This window comes from Echinops telfairi, unplaced genomic scaffold (assembly GCF_000313985.2).
Source record: "Echinops telfairi isolate 266 unplaced genomic scaffold, ASM31398v2 ScPeMD7_7468;HRSCAF=8506_0, whole genome shotgun sequence".
NCBI classification, from domain to species: Eukaryota; Metazoa; Chordata; class Mammalia; order Afrosoricida; family Tenrecidae; genus Echinops; species Echinops telfairi.
The window spans coordinates 24,854,171-24,874,886 of record NW_022111369.1 but is presented as its reverse complement, the minus strand read 5'-3'; the positions used below and the strand labels follow the sequence as shown (position 1 = coordinate 24,874,886).

Sequence of the window (20,716 nt, the reverse complement as noted above, 5' to 3'; positions counted from 1 at the left end):
TTAATGTACAAATGCGCTTTACACAATTGATGTATGTATGGATTGTGATAAGAGTTGTATGAGCCCCTAATAAAACGATTAAAAAAAACTAAATAGAAAAATGTATCAATCAAAAAAAAAAGAATTGTAATATTTCCTTATATATTTTGGATACTATACCATTATCAAGTATGTGGTTTGCAAATACCTTCTCCTATTGGTTCAATTAACTTTTCACTTTCTGAGAATATCCTTCAAATAAACATTTTCTGCTTAATCACAAAAAAAACCCTACACATTGATACTAGTATATATACACCATCCAATGAAAATAAATGACAGTGTCTTAAATCATACCTTCTGCTAAGGTAGAGTCTGAATGCCTCCAAGGAAACAAAGTGTACGGCTTGGTTCACACCATCTACTAAAGCCAAGTCTTCATCCTACCCTTATCCTGTTCGTTAGCATCATAGCAGCTCTCTCCAAAATAAGATTAGAGCCACTGGTTTAGAGGCCATAATTATATCATATAGGAAATTATGGCTAAAAGGACAATATACATTGACTACAACTCAACACTCTCGAGCAAGAAAAGACAGAAAATGTATATAAATCAAATTAAATAACTCAAATATCTTCGTAGTAAGGTTATCAATTGCATATAAACAAGTATGCTAGAAATGTTATAATTTATACACAAACTTTGACCTGTACATAAAGATTAAGATTCATTTCTGGTCAAATTAAAAATCAAGAAACCATATATATATTCTTTTAAAAGCTTAGGATAGAAAATAATTTAGTACTCGGAGATGTTTGGTTTAATTAGTTTTGAAATATGACCCTAGGTGGACTTGTCTTTCTCTCCAGTAATACTAGATGAATAAGTGATATGATAAAAATTGCTCCTATTTAGAAAGGTAATCTTTCAACATCTATATGCTAAATGAGCTTTTACTTTTTTCATGGATTATCATTTACCCACACAGTTCTCCCTCTTTGCTAAGGTTGGGAAGATCCATTTCTATTTTCCAATCAGCTTCTCTAGCCTTCTTCCCACGCAAGCCCACACATGGGAGAAAACAGAGCACGTACTGTTCTTTGAGGGTTTATTACACATTAACATCCCTCTTATAAGTGATAGAGTTTGAATAAGTATATAATCTATAAAATAAACCTAACATAAATTTTATAAGTCAAGATTTATGTAAGTAAGAGTTACAAGTCAAAACTCTTGAATTTAAATTGTTTGATTACCAGTAGAGTTTTTGGTGTATCAGCCTGTCTTGGAGAACATTTATCTCAGTGAATTCATAGAAAGTAACAGGACAAAATGCTATGTTGGATTACATCCTGATTACTAAGTCACCACAGTGTAACAACTTGGGAGAGAGGAAATTCCCAAAAGGAAACTCACCCACTCAACTTGCAAATCTTAAAACAGTAATGTAGGCGATGATAACAAGAGACAGCTGTATGTTTTACAATTCAGAAGGGAATCATGATGCAGATTCAGGAGAAAAACTGTCCTATAAATATGACTCATGTCAGACCTAAAATTGAAATCCAATACATGCAATCCAAATGATCAAGAAAAGAAGAGTGAAAACGTTATAGTGGGGCTATGTGAAGACGTCTCATGCCTACAGATAGTAATTTAATGTGATAGAAAGGTTTTCAATTTCTTCCCATAGACAAGTCAGCCCCACAAGTGCTGCACTCATTTGTGGACATGTCTATTGGTGTTATGCCCGTTCTTCAGGTCGTGTGTTTGGGCATTGCTCCCAGTACAGTTTGGACTTCCACCTTCAATACCATCACTACGTGATCATGTCCTTGATCCTTATGAAATGGTTGAGCATCAACCAGTTGTTTTTGGTAGAGTGACGTTGGTCTTCCCACCTTCTTTTGATGCTTACCGTAGCATTCAGTATTTACCCTTTGACTTCTTTGATATCTTCCTTTTATATTTTATACCTCCAAGTATTTGCATATTTCATTATAATACTTGCTCTTCTTGAACTTCCCTCTGAAATATTCTGTTCAGCTTTTTATTTCATCACTTAATCTTTTTGCTTCAGCTATTCTACATGTGAGAACAAGTTTCAGAATCTCTTCTGATATCTCGACGTCCATGTAAACCTTTGCTTTCCCTCCAGCCTTTTAAATGAGTTTTGCTTTGCGGATCTGTGATGCCGTTGATGACATCCCACCACTAATCGGGTCTTGATCCATTAGTATTCCATGCACCAAGTCTATTTTTCAAGATGTATTCTAAATTCAGGGGCACCGTATTCAAAGTTGTATTTGGGTTCATCTGGACCTGTTTTAATTTTGTTAAGCTTCAATTTGTACTTGTATATTAAGAAATTGATGATCTTTTCTGCAGTGGGATGGTGACCTCATTCTGATGGAAAATTTTAAGTTTCTCTAAGGTAACTTTCCACAATTTGGTCAATTTTATACCATTTAGTGTATTTCATCAAGTGATATACACATAGGCATCAGCACTCATCACATTTCAATCTAGTCTACTCTGACTCAGATTGACCCATTGTGATAGAGCAAAACTGCTTCTGTGGGTTTCCAAGATTGTAACTCTTTGTTAGAATAGAAAGCCTCATCGTTCTTCCCTGAATGGCTCATGGTTTCAAACTGCTGACCTTCAAGTTAGCAGTCCAATCCGTAACCCACTGTGCCAACAGTGCCTCATGGTTTGTTTTTCCCAGACAACAAAAAAGATATTCACAATGACTAAATCGCTGGTCTTACAAATTTGTATTATGCAATGTCAGTCATAGGTTTTATTACCATCATCATATTTTACAGTTGCTGGTCCTTCTTATTTGTTTCTAATTCTCACATTTCTAATCCTGCTCATTATGAGTGCATCTCGATCGCATGTTTGTTCAACCATCTGAAGAATTTGATAATTGCCTTTGGTTTCTTCATCTCTGGTGTTAGTATTTAATGTATGAATTTGAATAAGAGTTGTGTTAACTGGTCTTCCCTATCCTAACACTGACCTCATTTTACTTCAGAATAAATGTTCTTTGCAAAGGGTGAAATGTTCTTTACAGAGGGTGGTCGTGATGCCATTCCTCATCAAGGGATGTCTCCAGGCATAATGGACACAGGATCACCTGATTCCAAGTAACCATGACCTATGCATTGCCTCTCACCAATTCTTAGGCTAACCATCTTTAGACATTCCATTTCATTTTTGACAACTTCTGTTTTTTCTGGGTTCATACTTCACAATTTCATTATTAATGAGTGTCTCGGGTTCCAATTATGAATGGATATTTGCAGCTGCTTCTCATTTTGAATTGTGCCACATCAGAAAATGAATGTCCTGAAAGCTTAGCTCCTTCCAAGTTATTAGGATTGAATCTACTTTGAGAAGACAACACTTCCCTAGCTGTATTTTGTTTGCCTTCCAACCTACCCTGGTGGAGTTGTTGGGTAAATGTTGGACTACTAATGGCAGGGTCAACTAATCAAACCACCAGCTGCTCCGCAGAAGAAATCTCTTTTGTCCAATCCCATAACGTTTACAAGGCCTCATAATCCTATGTAGGGATGTTCTAATTTCTAGTCGACTCGGGTTTGGTTTGGGTGTTCCAACCTGAGGGTTTGACTTCTGCCACTGTATCAGTACTTATGATCTGTTACTATTTAAAATATGTTCAGTGCTTATTTTTTAAGAAGTGGACCACCTCTTCCCTCTTCTTACTCTTAGTGTGGAAGCTCCGCTGAAACTAGTTTTTCACCATAAGTGACCCTGCCAACATTTAAAAGATCAGTAGGATAGCGTCCAGCATCACAGTAGCACATAAGCCACCACAATGCAACAATTGTATAGACAAATGGTAGCCCTAGTGTTTGAGTCCCAGTTTTATTGAATAGGAAACAGAATCTCGACATCAGTTATTTTACTGATGAGACAATAGCATCTCAAATCTTGTTTCTTTAAGTTATTGGCCCTTATGTCAATAAATATTTCATTACATTCCCCAAAAACAAAATCAAAGATTTGAAATTGAGATATTAATGTAGGGTATACTACCACTCAACACAGGTTAGTATTGTGACTTCATGGCTATAGTATTTCAGAGTGTTTCTTTTGTAAATTTACTTTTATTTAATTGATTGGAAAAATAAAAAATAGATAAAGGAACAAGAAAATATCCTGATAGAGAGAGAGACTATAAGGAATGTGAACTAATATAAAACTCAGGACGTCACCAGTGGTACTGCATCGGTTCCGACTCAGAGTAGCCCCGCAGGACAGCGTAGAAGGGCCCCGGAGGGTGTCTGGCACTGTAAACCTTTTGCAGAGTAGAAAGTCTTATATTTATCCCAAGGAACAACTGGTGGTTTGAACTGCTGAGCTAGTGTCAGATGCAGTAGCCTATGACATAACTCACTACAGCACATCACCAAGGCACCTATGTATAAACATGGTTACATCTAGCCTCCTAATGCATTCTGCCGGCAAATACTACCTGTCAAACAAAATGTTAGACATTTCAAGTTGGAACCCAATATAATTTATTTCATTTCTATGAATCAGTGATTTTCAAAGATCTCACAGGAACTCTCCTGGGTCACTGCATAAGAATCATCGAGAAACATTAAATTAAAAAATACTAAAAGACAGAATCGTGACTTCCCTCTTCAAAGTCACTAACTGGTGTAGGGAAAGGGAATCTCTATATTTTTAAATCTTCCCATAGGATTGTGATGTTCACTTCAGTTGAGATGCAATCAAAATAATAAGGGTAATAAAAACTCTCCTGTGTCTTCAGTCTTGGAAGCTTAAGGCATTTACACTCGAATGTGTTCTCACAGCTGACAAAAGATTTTGTTAAAAATAATGCTAAATTTTGATATAGAATATTGCTTTTGTCTATAACTCAATCTTTGTCTCTCATGCCTTTATAGCTTTCATGATGTGTATTCTTAACACTACCGAAACAACTTCCAAAATTAATAGTAATTTAAAATTAATAGTGATGTAAGGACTGAGCAACTATTATCATCAACTGAGTATATAAACTATTGAATATTCTATAAATTGGTGAAACTGGGCTTCTCATGTTTTGCATATATTGTGAAACTATAATTAACATCTGAGTAAGAAGGAAAAAAGTTGGGAATTATGTGATGAGGATTATTATTACAACTATTAGAGTATGTTTCTATACATGCTAATCTAAAAGCTAATAACACTATTCGTGATAGCTGAACTTTGTTTATATTCTTATTAGAAATTTGTGGGACCTCAGATCAGTACTAAATGAATGTTTCTAAAGATTTATTTTTCTATCCGTGACATTGCCTTTGATGTTAACGGTGTTTATTTTGAAAGACCGCTGCGAGGTGAAGTGACAGTGGCTGCAACAATGGGGGACCCTAGAGCCCTGGGAAGACAGAGCAGAGTTTGTCAGCAGCTCACTGTGTCGTCCACGCGGCTGATAGGAATTGGAACCCACTCAGTGACACCTCACAACTTTGGAAAGTACGACTTTATAGAGTAGCGGTAGATGTACGTGGCTGTTGCCTTTCTGTTACACGTCCGTTGACCTTAGCTCAACATTTCAGCAGCACCTTTGGTCACTGTGACTCTTAAAAACATAAATGACATGACTCAAAGTGGGCTAAGTTGTTTCTTGATAATAATACACATCAACATAAGGTTCACAGGGACCAAAAGAGAAATTAGCCCTCTAGTACAGTGGTCCTCAACCTTCCTAATGCCGTACCTTTTAATACAGTTCCTCATGTTGTGGTGACGCTCCAACCATAACATTGCTTTCATTGTTACTTCATAACTGTAAGTTTGCTACTGTTATAAATCGGGCGACCCCCCCCTAAAAGGGTCGTTCGAACCCCAAAGGGGTCATGACCCACAGGTTGAGAACCGCTGCTCTAATAGGAGCACTGGTGCCACAGTTATCACTTACACATCGGTAATGAGTCAGAATCAGCCTGATGGCACTGAGTTGAGAGAGACCCACTAGTAGTTTACTGGCAGAGGACCTGGGTGATGAGAGAGGAGAACAAACTGAATTTCCACATAATGTGTAGGAGTGTTCAATGTCTCTTCAATAGTTCCTGGATGATAAACATGAAACAATGTACCACATGATTCCAAATGTACCTGCACGGTATACAAAAACTCCCAAGGAGCGGTTGGGGAGTTCTGATCAACAGCTGCTCAAAGAATCAGGCTCTTCATTTCCCTGCCCATTATCCCCGAGATGAAGTGTAGAACCATTGGTTGATGCAGGCAGATGATGTTTGCATCTCCTTCACGATTAATTATAACCAAAGACAGTTGGATATTTTCTTCCCTCTGTTTTCTAGAAAAGCTATGATAAATAGGCTCTTTCCAAGCCCTGAGAAAATGTACATAAATACTTTCCAATGGAATAAACATTCACAGCGCCAATGATTTCCTCATCTTTTTCCTTTATTACTTACCTTTTTACTTATTTAAACTTTATTTTATAGAGGTAATATTAAATTTAATAGCTTTTTTAAATTGACCTGGCTTATCTCATGGTATATATGGTTTATCATTTCTATTTTCTTTGAAAATAACCATCTTTTGTAATTAATTGACAATGTAACTACTAGTTCTGGCAAGACTGACCCATATAAGAGCAATGGACGTTGCCTAAAATTGCCTGTAATTCATGTTGCCATGTATATGGAAAAAAGATAATCATGTGGTTACTTTGGAAGAAAAAGAGCATTGATATAACACATACCGTTAGTAGTTTATATTATTTGTCATATTAGGATACTGCACTGTGTGTGTATACCTATATGTTTTATGTAAATCCATGATCATTGAATTGTTTATGAATGGTGCTGCTTCATTTCATTATTTCATTACTGAATCTACACAGATATAAATGTATACACAGATGGCTGCTTCCTTTTTATGTGTGTACCCTTGAGACTCATATGTAAGATTGAGTTGGTATTTCTCCATCTGAATAACTAGATGCAAAAACTTGACATATTCACAGAATGTATTATTCAGTTTGCCCTTCCAATCTTAAACCCTTAGATCCTCAGCTCCTCAGAAAGAAATAAGGAGCAGTGATTTTCTAAGGTCTGACACTAACAACATTGCCTCTGTGGAAACTTTTATTTTTTATCTTCTCTCTCACCTAAATAAGCTGAAAAAGCAATTGAAGCATACAATCAGACAAGACTCCATTCCCAATAGCAGAATTGCCTGAGAAATGAAATTAAAAAGAAAAGTTCTGCTTAATAAATAACCCACTAAACTGGAAATCTATGACATGAATGAAATCAGTTGAGCTGACAGTTGCTCCTCATTCTTGGCGGTGGCGCCAATGATTCTAATGGTTGCTGTCTGCTACCTTTTCAGATTTCAAACCTTTACATATATGACACAGTGCTCCTGCTGGCTAATGCTTTTCATAAGAAACTGGAGGACCGGAAGTGGCACAGCATGGCAAGTCTGTCATGTATCCGGAAGAACTCCAAGCCCTGGCAAGGAGGACGATCCATGCTGGACACCATCAAGAAGGTAACTTCTGGTTGCAGCTCCACTGCCTCCTTTTCCTATACGGACGACACAGTCAATGACCATGTGGGGAAAGGAGACGCAGAAGGATTTTTTCAAATGTATTATTGCTAAGAGTTCAAATCACTTGCACACAGACACACCAATGTCAGTGTGATGGGGAGATACAGTGTTTTTAACAAGTCAGATGGTCATATCCATAACTCAAACTCAGTGACATGGAGTTCATTCCGACTCTCAGAGTGGAGTTGAACTTCCCCTGTGGGTTTCTGAGACTGCAAACCTTCAAGGGAGTGGACAGCCTCATCTTTCTCTCCAGAGCAGCTAGTGGTTTGCAACTACCCACTTTGCAGGTAACTGTCCAATGTATAAGCCGCTGTGCCACCGGGGCTCCTTATTAGCCATATACAGATGTACAAATTTAAGTCCTAATGCATGTGTCAGAAGTCCCTCAGAGGTACAGATGGTTAAGCACTGGACTTCGAACCAAAAGGTTGGTGCTCAAACCTACTCTGGGGTGTCTCAAAAGAAAGTCCTAGAGATCTGCTACCTAAAGGTGACCGTCCCGAAAACCTCCGAGAGCACAGTTCTCCTCGGAACTGGAAAAGGTCAGAGGAGTCAGCTGGATAGCAAGTGGAATGGTGTGGGGTTTGGTAATTATTTGTTCAATTCCTAAGTGGTACAAGAGGTTTATTCATTTGGGAGCTAATGAAAGTGTTCGAGGTTTGACACTTCCTGAAGTTCCTCCTCCGAAGATTCTCAAGATCTGCTTCTGGACAATCAGCCATTAAAGCCCTGCTGGCGAACAGTTTTATTCTGACATATTGACACTGGTATTTATTTGTACGGGGATGTTTACACAAGTATAAGATTGATGACTGAACGATTTGAAATGTCTTTGATGATATCATCAGGAATAGAGATTCTCAAAATATTTTGATGCCTCTTACAAAGCAGATTTTTATTTTTTAAACAAGTCGACACTTAAAAAACTAACCTTAGACTTGGCTTTTCATTAGTTACATAAGTGAAAATATTAGCTTTGGTGGTCTTTAATGTTTTCTTGCAACAAAGATATTAGGATTCATAAATAGTTAATGAAATATTAGATAGAATGCAAGATGAATCATTTAAGCCCTAGGGTGAAATTTATTGACATGGCTCTTCTATCCACGTCTCTTCAGAGCCCACAAGATGATTGGGTGGGGCTTTGAAAATAGGGGGGCGGTGTAATAGGAGACCTGGTAGCGTAATAGTTAAGGATTGGGCTGCAATTTTCAAGGTCACAAGTTCCAAACAAGCAGCCTCTCTGCATGAGAAAAATGAGACTCCCCACTCCTGTAAAGAGTTACAGTCTCGGAAACTCACAGGGGCAGTTCTACCCTGTCCTGTAGGGTCGCTGTGAGTCGACACTGATTTGCTGACAGTGGGTTTAGTGGGTTTGTTTTTGGGGTTTTTTGACACGAATGAAGAGGATTGCTCCATTTTACTTACAAATCCCCTGGCTAGAAGGAGGAGCCATCTTGGCAGCCGAGGCAGAGAGAAAGATGGCTCAAGACCATTAGAAGAGGAGCTACAAGTAATGCAGCTTCCACGTCTCTGTCTGAAGCAGAAGAGACGCAGGCACCCGAGCAGGACCCGAGACGCCTCGTGGAGGCCGTGAGACAGAAAAGCAGCTTGGAGACTACGGTACTATGAGGCAGAGCAATAGGGTGACCTCCTGGCCCCCAGGGGCAGAAATAAAGGGATCCTGTGCGTGAAAATTAAGGCCTAGAGAGATTAGGCGACTTACTGGCTGAAGAGAAGTACTGTTGTGGACCTTTCACTAATCCTGGCTTGTGGTATTCTGTTAACTTCCCCTAGGAAAACACCAAGTCACTGCCTTTGAGTGGCTTCCACTTCATGGCCACCCGACAGGACAGGGGAAAGGTGCTCCTGCGGGTTTCTGACACTGGAACTGTTTACAGGACTAGAAAGCCTCATTTTTCTTCCACACAGGGGTTGGTGGTTCCCAGCCATTGATATTTCCATGAGCAGCCCAATATAACCCTACTGAATTGTAAGTTTAGTCTGTGAGGTCGGTATAGCTATAGCAGCACATTGTCAGACCAGCAGAGAAGTGGGGTGCCACGGGAGCAATGGCTGTGGTCAGACGAGGGTCAAACAGAAGGTGGGTGGAGGCATGTTTGAACCCAGCCTCACAGCAATGGGGTGTGAGGTGGGCCATGTGGGCCCTTCCATGCCATCTGTGAAACCGTTGGGGCACTTGATGGCATTCTTCTCCAGTGCCATCCTGTTGTTTAGCCTGGCTGTGACCTGGTTTGGCTTAGCTATCTGCTCCACTCCCAGCAGGGAGCTTATGTTATGTAGCTCCTCTCCATGCTATAAACATTCTGCTGCAGTTTATTCGCCTCTTTGGCTTGTCATCCTTGCTGGCATTTTTCGTTTGTCTTGCACCGCTTCTTGGATCTAGAATGAAATTATTAATAAAACAAACAAATTGCCCCTGTACCCTTTACTCAATGGAGACAGCCATTTGGAAGTCCGTGTTCTTTATTTTACCAATCCTTTTTCTCACTGAATGTGTTTGCCTTTCTCCACTGAAATGGGAAGCAAGATAGCTCATCGGATGAAAGCGAAAGTATTCTAATAAGGCAGAGAGTTAGCTAAACATTTAAAATTCAAAATGGTCTCCAAAAAAATGCTGGGGCAAGTGAGAGCAACAAAATATTTCAAATGGCAAACACCCTAGATTTTCCTTGGTACTGATTCCTCGTTGCCAAAGAATCACTTTGATGAGAGTTTAGACTCTAGTCAAGAGAAGTACTTGGGAATGAAATACATTGGATAAACTGGCAGCGAACATTTTTTCAAATGAAAAATGCATATGCCAACTCGAAACTCAAGGCGTTGCCAAAATCCTCAGGCTTTATCTTTGTAGAAAGCTGGCAGGTATGAATCCTAGGGAGGTTGTTGAACATGATTCTGATTCTGCCAATTTATTAATTTGTGGTTTGGCTAGGATACAAGAACCTGAATAAATGTATTCTTCTGAAGCTTTCTCACAGACACTGAATCATAGTTTGGGAGGTTGCATAAGAGACACTTATTTAGTAAGAATTATCAATAGGAGGGAAGGCAAGATGCCATAGCTCACAGATATTTCTCATGCATAAATTCAATATAAAAAGTGTTAGTGGAAAATGTATAGTAAGAATAGTTTCATCACAACCATAAAATATTTGGGGAGGACTTTTAGTTATGTGTCCTGTATCTTCAGCCCAAATGATACCTTTTGAAAGAATATATGAAGGTAAGTTCAAAATCAGAAGCTGTTCTGAGGGAGAAAGGTGAAGCTTTCTCTCCTGTAGAGAGTTCTAATCTATGGGGGACGATCTACTCGGTCCTCTCGGGTAGCTGTCAGTCAGAATCGACTCGATTGCAGTTGTGGAGTATTCCGTCTTTAAAAAGCAGGGTACGCAACCCATTCTTTCAATGTTTAAGGTGGAGAAAACTGAGCCTCAAAAATAAAAATGAGAAGGCTTATTGGTGGGTATTTAGCTAATTAGTTTTAAGTACCAATTTCAGACTTCGGATTCTCTATTATTCTTGCACCATGCCATCATTGCCCTTCCCAGTAGCTTTTATTCACTGTTAAAATGAAATGGCTAAAGAAAACACACACTGAGAAACTATGATAATAAATGCATTAGGACATAATGTAAATAATATCTAAACTTTAGTTTGATGTTTCTGTTTTAAAAGTTTAGCTTACTGTGAGAAGCTACATTTGCTTGTAATATATAATTTGGGATGGCATTTTTATGCTTCTGATATTACCGACCCTAGCATGGGCTTTCAAACTTTGGTAGCTAAATATGTACAATAAATAAAACTGGACACGTCAAGAGGATAATGGGAATGGGTGTCAACAAATAGACTCCCACCATAATTGAGCCTCAGAACCACCAGTTGAAAATGGTTCCCTTGGTTACTTAGGCATGAATGTGATCTGTGAGGACCTACTTTCTCTTGTGCAGGTCATCGTATGGTGTCAGACCCATGCCACATGGATTCAGACACCTCGAACCAAACCCGTTGCCAACGAGTTGGTTGTGACTGTGTGTTTCAAGGCGGTATATCTTTAAAGTGCAGGTGCCTTTATCGTTCTCCCTCGAGGTTGCTGATGGGTTGAACCACCAACCTCATAGTTAGCAGCTCAACATCTAACCCACAGGCTCAGGATGCTTCTGTGCAAAATGGACAGATGTTGTTAATTACAGAATTGCTTTCTGATCAGATGGTAGCAATTGTTCTTCCCTTTCCCTCAATATTAATATTCTTAAGATTGAACTATTTCCAGGATTTACTTCATTCATTCCATTCTTTCTGTTTTGTTGTTGTTAGTTGCTGCCGTCAGTGGCAATGGAGAGCCATATCTTACCTCCTCTGACTTTCTGTTGTCATAAGACAGGGGTAAGGCCAACATCCACACTCCGATCGTTACCTAGCCTGACACCAGTCTATCCTCCCACACCACTCTACAGCCATACTGGATTCAAGAATTCATCGCAATGGCCACACAGAACTCACAGACAATACTTACAATTAGGGGGGGGGCTTATTAGGAAAGTTACCACAAGTCAGAAGAGTCAGAAGCAGCAAGGATAGTCATTGTTCTCCTCAGCCAGTAGTAGACGCTCTCTCTCTGTGTTAGTCAGAGTACTTTAGAGAAACAAATCCACAGAAACTTATATGTATAAGAGAGAGTTTTATATAAAGCATAAGTGCACATCAAGAAAACATCCCAACCCAGTGCTGCCCAAGCCCACAAGTCCAACATTAACCCATGGCTGACACCAATCCACAAAGTCCCCCTCCATCTCACGAAACACACCCAATGATGGCGACTGCAGGAGGAAAGCCGAGTCAGTGAATGTGTAAGCATCTCAGCGCTGGCAGGGGTCTCCACCCCTGCTCTAGCACCCAGGGCTGCATCGGGGTAGAGCTATGTGGTTTCTCCTCGGGGATGTCTTGCAGGAAGGGGGCCTTGCCAGCTGAAGCAGGGAACTGGCTAAGGCAGCTGCACCCTGGTCCGACCATCAGAAAGCAAGAGACCCAAGAACTAGAAAAGCGAGACTCACTGAGCCATTTATCTCTCCACCCTTCAATTAACCCCACATGTGTTTATCGGCCAGGTTGGCACAATAAACTTTAACTATATCTTTCTAGTATCAACCTCTCAGCCACATGATCCCTTTGCCTTTGCCTCCATGGGCCAGGAAGCCACCCTGTGTGTCTCTTCATCATAAAATTCCATCATCTCAGAGCAGATAAGGAGCAGGTATCCCATAGTCTCAGTGCTGCTCCTTTGAGTCTCTGCGCCGCAGTCTATGAAACATCTGGTCTCTGTGGCCTCCACCACTTCAGACTGAGAGCTTAAACTTGCTCTTCTAAGGTTCTCAGGGCTTCTCCTTCCTTTGTTTCTTCAAAGATGGTTCATCCTTATGGCCAGGGGGTGGTAATGAGAACTGGTCAAGCCCCTTTGTTAGTGGTACACACCCTCCATATAGCCCCGCCCTATCATTTGATGAGAATTACAGAGGTTAGGTAGAAGAACCATATTAAGAAATTTCCCTCCACCGCAGGTGTCATTGAGTCACTTCTGCCTCCTAACACACCTGTGCACAAGAGGATGAAACACTGCCCCATCCTCTGCCATTCTCACAAGGGTTGTGATTTCTGAGCTCTTTGTAGCGGCCGTGTCCATTCATTTCCTTGGTGGGCTTCTTCTTTGTCACGGATGCCCTATCGAACACAGCGTCCTTGCCCAGGAGCGGACCTCTCGGGCTTCAAAGGAACATCCCACTGTGCTTCTTCCAAGTCCAATGCGTTTGTTCTTTTGACAGTCCGCAGAATTTTCAAGATTCTTTACCAGCACCTTTTCTGTGGTCTTCTCTATTCACACGTATTCAGGTGATGAAAAATACTGTGGACCGGACCCTGGGCACCTTAGTCCTCAAAGCGACATCTCTGCTCTTCACTGTGTAACAGGGTTCATGTGCAGCAGATGGGCCACGTGCAGTGTGTTGTTGGATTTCATGACTGCTGTTTCCAGGAGTGTTGATTATGGAACCAAGGAACATGAAATTACTAACAATTTCAGCCTTTCCTCATCTATATTTTAACACATACTCATCAAATGTCAAAGCTGTGGAATGCATTATGCAAATTATGTATAGGATTGCCCAAAAAGGAATTTAGTCCTTAAGTGTATCGGCAATTTAGAATTTAAATGTAGCATATATATACATATACATATGTGTGTGTATTTTGTGTGTGTGTGTACAGTGGTAGGATTCAAATAATTTAGCAACTGTTTGCTGCCCCAATGATGGTTTTAAGTATAAAAAAAGATATACTGAAAGTTAGTTGATTAATTCATGTAGTTAATTCTTAAATAAGACCAATAACAGGGACATACAAAACTAGATTGTAAGTTTTAAAATATAAATGAAAAAACACTAATACCTGGCAAAAGCAATAAAACTGTTATCTAAGATGTTTCCAAACTGCTTCTTGCTTAGCCTCCTCATTTGCAGTAGTCTTTACTTTTAACGGAGCATCCACAGCTGTACGGTTTATCTTCAACCATCTTTTCATGGTAGAAGTAGGATCCCATTCCTTTACCAGTATGCATATAAGACAATAGTCATTGTGTGTGACGCATTAGAAACAGGTGACTTCTCTGAACATATTATGTTCATCTTTGAAAAGCCCCTTTCGGTTTTTGCTGAATATACAGCAATTGTTCTGACCATATTGCTAGCTCTTTAAACACTTTTAGGAATTGCATAATTCACTCACAATGTCCTGTGGGCATTTGGGGCACACACAAAGCTGAAACAAATGATAACAAGTCATCCTCTGGTTGGCACTTTTTCTCTTTAGGTTCAATGTTTGTTTACTGAAGTAACAAACGCAAGTAATAAAAATGTAGTATTTCATCAAAAGTAGAACAATATTTTTGAAAAGAATAAATAATTATTACAAGCATAGTTTTCTCTAGTTTTTTACAGAATGAATATTACAACAAGTGCTTAGAATACACTGTTGCGCAGGTGAACTTTAAAAAGAGTAAGGAAGGTAAATTTTGATTTCCACATTGAGTGGCTGCTCGGCCTCCCAACCACTTTAGAGAAAACCTTGATTACAAGTGCCATTTTAATCATCGGTTCTCCAAACGCAACAAAAATAGGGTATTGATTCTGCCAAACTGGTGCAAACCAGCTTACTCCCACCACTGTCTACAGCACTCTGTTCGCGCGTGTGTGTGGAGAGAGAGAGAGCAGGTGGTTCACTAATTCTGTGGAATCTTAGATAAGAGTATAATGTGTTGGGTTCATATACACGCTGATCTTTGCTTAAGGATTAAGGTGCATGGTTAAGCCTTTCTCCAGGAACTGTTCTAGTAGAACAGAGTTGCCCCACCCAATAGAATACCGACTTCCTTTGAATAATATGCCTCTAACGACTGGTCACCACATCGTTGCAAAGACCCAAATATTGGGCCTCAGTCAGGACAATCCTGAGGGCTTATTGTTGCTGTGGAGCACCACATGGGATGCCAGAAGCCGCTCTGGCATTTGCATCACCATTTGCCCCTCCCTCCACCCAGTCTTTTCATTCTCACAGCTTTATGATAGTGTTCTCAGGAGCACTCCTGGAAACGTCCTGCACACGAACAAGTCTTCACCGCAGGGCTCCCTCCTGGCAGGGAAAACAGATTAGAACGATGATCATGGCACTGATAATAACATCGTAATAGGAAGTTGAAAGCAGACAGTGTTCTCAGGCTCACAGCCATTGAGTCCATTTCAACTCAAAGAGACCCTCTAAGCCCAAGTAGCAATGCCACGGTGGGCTTCCAGGGTTGTACATCTTGACAGGAGCCAAAAGGCTTATCGTTCTTCTGAGAAGTGGCCAGTGGGTTTTAACTGCTGACCTTGTAGTCCGGCTCAGAACTCACGAGACCACCAGGCTTTTCTATATAAACCTATGTGAGGAGGATATCTTCAGTCATTAGAACAAAGTAGCTCATATAGTTATTGAAATAAATCAGTGTGCAATAGCAATAGTTGAGTAATATACCAGCATGCACAAAATTCAGGGAGAAATATGAGCTCGTTAGACTGAAAAGGGATTGAGGGAAAGAAGGTTTTTGAGTTAGTAAGTAAATGAAAGACAGAAAAGGATGATTAAACTTGCGTATGAAAGAAATCAGAGATGAGTTTTATAAAAACTTTTTCTTCAATATAAAACATTAGGCAACTACAACATAACGATCACAATGGGATTCAACATAAAACTACTGACTCTTTTCTAAATCAGGGAAGATTGAATAGATCCTTATCCAATACGCCCAGGGCCCCTGGGGGCTTACTTGGAATACTCCTTGGGCTGTGACCAGCAAGGTTAGAAAGATGAAGTTTCCACTCCCCTAAGCTGTTCAGTCCAGGGAACACACAGGAGCCATTCTACTCGGTCCTATAGGATCACTATGGGTCCCAATCTGCTGGATGGCCGTGCGTTTAGTTTTGGTTTATCAAATACTCTGGCTCCTGGCTTTATTGATCAATTTCTATTTCCTTTAAGGAAAGTAGAAACTATCAATGTGTGTGGCAGTAGCTCAAATATTTATATATGTTTAAACACTCGAATGTGTTTTAGGTCAAAACCAGAGAATCTTCTTAGAAATGGCAGAAATTTTAAAAGGATTCTAATTCTTATAATGGTATTCCTTCCACAAATATTTATTGTATATGGCCATATGCTAAACTAGGAAGCCACAAAATATGGAGGAAAACAGAAAGATCAAAAATAATTACAAGTGTGATTATTTCTTCAAAAGGGGACGCACCAGCTGTTGTGGAAACATGTGATGAGAGGGTTGATTTGATCGTAAGAGTGACACTCGCAGAGACCTTCAGGATGAGTAGGCAGCAGCCAAGACATGAGAGGGTAGAAAATTTCATGCAGAAAGAATAGATTGTTAGGCATGGAGGCAAGGGAGAGTCCGGCATGTAAACATCAGACATAAGACAAGGATGGCTACCACAGCAAGAGTGTAGAGAAGCAGATGGGACAGGTAGGTAAAGAAATGATCATACAGGGTTTTGTAAGCTAGGTTAAGGTTCCCAAACTTTCTCTAAGAAGTAAAATTATGCCACTAAAAATGTTTAAACATGGCATGTGTTTTAGTCCAGGTAGGCTAGAGAAACAAATTCAGAGACACTCATGTGTATAAGAGAGAACTTTATATCAAGAAGCAATTATGCATCCATAAAACATCCCAGCGCAGTCCAGATCAAGTCCATGAGTTCAATATTAGGCCATAAGCCCAATATTCACCCATGAGTTCCTCTTGAGACTCACACAACACATGCAATGATGCCAAATGCAGGAAGATCACAGGCCCTTGGGTGGGAAGTCTTGTGGATCCAGTAGCACAGGAAACATCTCAACACTGACAGGGGTCTTCGTGGCTCCCCCAGCTCCAGGACTTGAGCGTATCTCCATGTGTCTTGTCTGCAGAAATGTCTCCCAAGGAGTAAGCAGTGAGAGTGTAGCTGGCCTCCAGTGAGCTATTTATCTCCATGGCGCCTCCCAATGGGGTCACCTAGTTGCAACCTGATTGACACCTAGATTCCACTACTTTGCAAGTTGACACCCACAGCATGTGTAACAACCACAGCATGTGTGACTAAAATCAGATGCACCTGTGGCAGTTGAATGGCGAATCCATTCTGCAGCTGCCTTCGGAGGAGGATTGCCGGTGCTGCTGTTGTTAGATGCCATCGTGTCGGTTCAACCCAGGTTGAACCCACTCAAAATGGAATGAAACGCTGCACAGGCTCACGTCAGCCTCACAATTGGCCTGCTGACCACGGGACAGGCGGGATGAGAAAGAGCACACTGCCCAAGAGGCTGAGCTCCTCTGAGAAGGTGCCCAGAGAAGAGCATGATCCCTGGGGTTAACGAGAAGTAGATACTTTTGAGAGAAATGTAGGTGATGGAAGAGTGGAAGAGGAAAAAAATAAAATGTTAATCCTAGTTTTCTAATGAGACAAAAATAACTTGTATAGCTGTATATGTCTTACAATAGTGGACTGAAAGGAATAGAAAAAATATTACTTGGCCTTTTGTCTCATGCCCCTATTTACAATTCAGAACTTAAAAATCTGCCCAAGAAGTAATGAGGGAGAGGGAATTTTCGGAAGCCTAATCTGATTTAGCAGAAATGGCAGTGACGTGGAATAGCAGACACCCTTTTCATAAAGATGCGTGCAAAACACAACTTTTTCAAAATGCAATTTATTGTCTGAAATGGTTTCCTTGTGGACTCATCAATGTGCATTCCAACCTAAGGGCGTTTGAATCATCGAGTGCAAGAAATGAAGTTAAAGTTTTATGTAATTCAGTTCAACCAAAATATTTTTAGAAACCCGCTGTGATTTGCTTATGTTGGGTTGCATACACAATTTACATATTCTAGGAGAAAAAGCATGAGGTACAGATGGAAAATTCAGTTTAGATTCCTCAATTAATTACTCATCTTGGCCTCAGTTTCTAGCAAAGATGCAGATAATATAGCCATTATACTAGCAATAGCCTATTATATCTCAACTTGCTATTAGGATTCAAAAGTCAGTCTCTATGATGAGCACTTCAATTTGTAGCTATAAATGTGGATTTACATGTGTGTAAATATGCAGGGAACCCTGGTGGTGCTGTGGGTTAAGCATTGGCCTGCCAACCACGAGATTGACATTTCAAGTTGCGGGGAGAAAATTTACAATCTCGGAAACCCTAAAGAGGCCATCGTGAGTTGGAGTCAATTCGATGGCAATAGTGGATTGTTTGGGGGTTTGGATGTATCTGTGCACACACACATATGTAATTGTTCAATGACAATTAATTTTTACTATAAATGTCACACAAATAAAGCTTTTGCTTATTGGTTCATGTATCCTGGCACTTATCAATCCACCATACTTGTTTCTTGGGTGGAAAATGTAACATTTCTTTTTGGCATGGATTTTTGTTTTTTCTCTGAAACTAACTCTGCTGAAACGTGGGAACTTGAGGATATTCTGCTGAGCCTGGCGTCCCCCAGTGCGTTCACTGCCTTGCTGGCTCATGCTTATTTAACAAGGTGTCCTTGGTCACCAAGCATATCTGCAAGTTGCAAGGAGCCTGAGAATATGTATAAGGAGTTAGGGAGCACCATAAGTAGGTGATGTTCCATACGATCTCAGAAGTATCTCAAAGTCACTTTTTGTTTTCACACAGGAAAAGAACAGTCAGCATCATGAGCAATTAATAAAATCCTCATTTATTTATCTTCTTTTTGTCCAGTTGTTCATATCCATTGAAGAGCAAAAAATGTTTGCATTTTCACAATAGGATGTCCCAGTAGTAAATTAATCCCAGTCGATGATACTCCAATTTTTATTTTTCTTCTCATCTGCTCTGTACATCTGCTGCCTAATACAATTTTTACAGAGAGGGTAGGATGAAATTCAAACCAATTCTGCTTTCTATTTTAAAAAGAATGAAAATGGTAGTGATTTTTACTGTCAATTTAAAGACATTTAGATATGATTTTTATGTATTACTCATACTATCAATGTTCCATTAGCTCACTTTGTTGAGAATCTGTTGCATCAGGTGATTAAAAAAAACAAACAACTTTTGCACACAAAGATAATGATCATTTTTCACCATCCATTCAGCAAGCATTTTCACCAAGGCTCTGTTTTCAGGGTAGATCTGAGAATAGATTTTCAAAATCTAAAAAAGCACTAGAAGGTTCTGTGGCAATCAGAAATCAGAGAGGTGACAGCTGGGTCAGATAAGAAAAGCCTTCAACTAAAGGGTTTATTTGTATGAAAAACTGAACTCTTAGACATGCTTTATTTCTTCATGATTAAAGGTTTCACTGATCCTGCATGCTAAAAGCTCATTAGAAATATGCAAGAAAAATGATAACTCACAAAGTCAAAATGTAAGAAGGTAAATGGAAGTCATAGTAAATCAGCAAAATTCTAGATCCCTTCCTTCCAGTAATTGTCTTGGGTTTGGAGCTCATGCTGTGTAAGTGAACTATACTAGGGAGAGATGTTGGACAGAATGGCCATGGGAACATTGGTCAGAAACAATAACATAGCTCCAAGCTGCCTGCTGCTCAAATGTTTAGAATGTTCAGCGGTCTACAATTTTTACAATCTAACAATTCGAGTCATATGCAATATCTCGACTCTTGTTTTCAACAAATGAAGTCCTGATACAGATATTTAAGATTCTAATCAGATAAAACTGGCAACACTGTGCGACAGAGGACAAAGCAAAAGCTCTTAGAAAAGGATTTTTGAAGATCAATAGTTTAAACTTAGGTATCGTAATATAAACTAAATTTGTCAAAAGCCCATACTTTTTGACACGTAGAAATATTAATAATAAGATCCACTCTACTTACTTCCATATTTAAAACATTAAGTAATATTTCCTTGCTTTGAGATGTTGCTGCTGAACTAGCACACAAATTGAGTTGCAAGAAGAGATTATCTCACCCCCATAGAAGATGGATAAAATAAAGAAGAACAAAGGAGAGAGATAATAAAACACATTGAATGGTTCACTGAGCCTTCTCTTTTCATATTGGACTTTCAAAGGAAGGCTTGTCAGGTTTAGCTCATATAACTGACAGGATTTATGCTATGAAACAACTCCATTTTTAACCCTTCCAAAATGTATAGGGTTTCTTATTCTATAAATCCATAAGGGAGCAGACAGCCTCATCTTTCTCCCATGGAGCAGCTGTTGGATTTGAACAAGCAGCCTTGTTGTTAGCAAACACTTAACTCACAGCACCATTAAACCAACTTAAAATCCAATACCTTCAAGTTGATTTTGACCCACAAAGACTTTGATTCATAAAATAAAGTTTCTGTATGCCAACTTCTAAATTTCTCACCCTAGACACATTTTTCCATATTCTTTTCTTTTCCTTAGACGGTATCCTCCTCCTCCTCCCAGCCCCAGCACACCAGTAAAACAGTGAACAGATCATAGATTAACAGCTTTAAAACATTACTCCAAGGACTA

The 20,716-nt window shown here is 39.7% G+C and overlaps 1 protein-coding gene across 3 annotated transcripts in view; it reads left to right on the top strand.

The window, feature by feature from the left end:
• GRID2 (glutamate ionotropic receptor delta type subunit 2) overlaps positions 1–20,716 on the top strand; it is a 1,637,701-nt gene that overhangs the window by 934,848 nt on the left and 682,137 nt on the right. For all 3 annotated transcript variants that reach the window (XM_045284270.1, XM_045284271.1, XM_004703263.4), the window contains exon 7: positions 7,391–7,552. In XM_045284270.1, the coding sequence (XP_045140205.1) occupies positions 7,391–7,552 (162 nt within the window). The remainder of the gene's footprint in view (positions 1–7,390; positions 7,553–20,716) is intronic.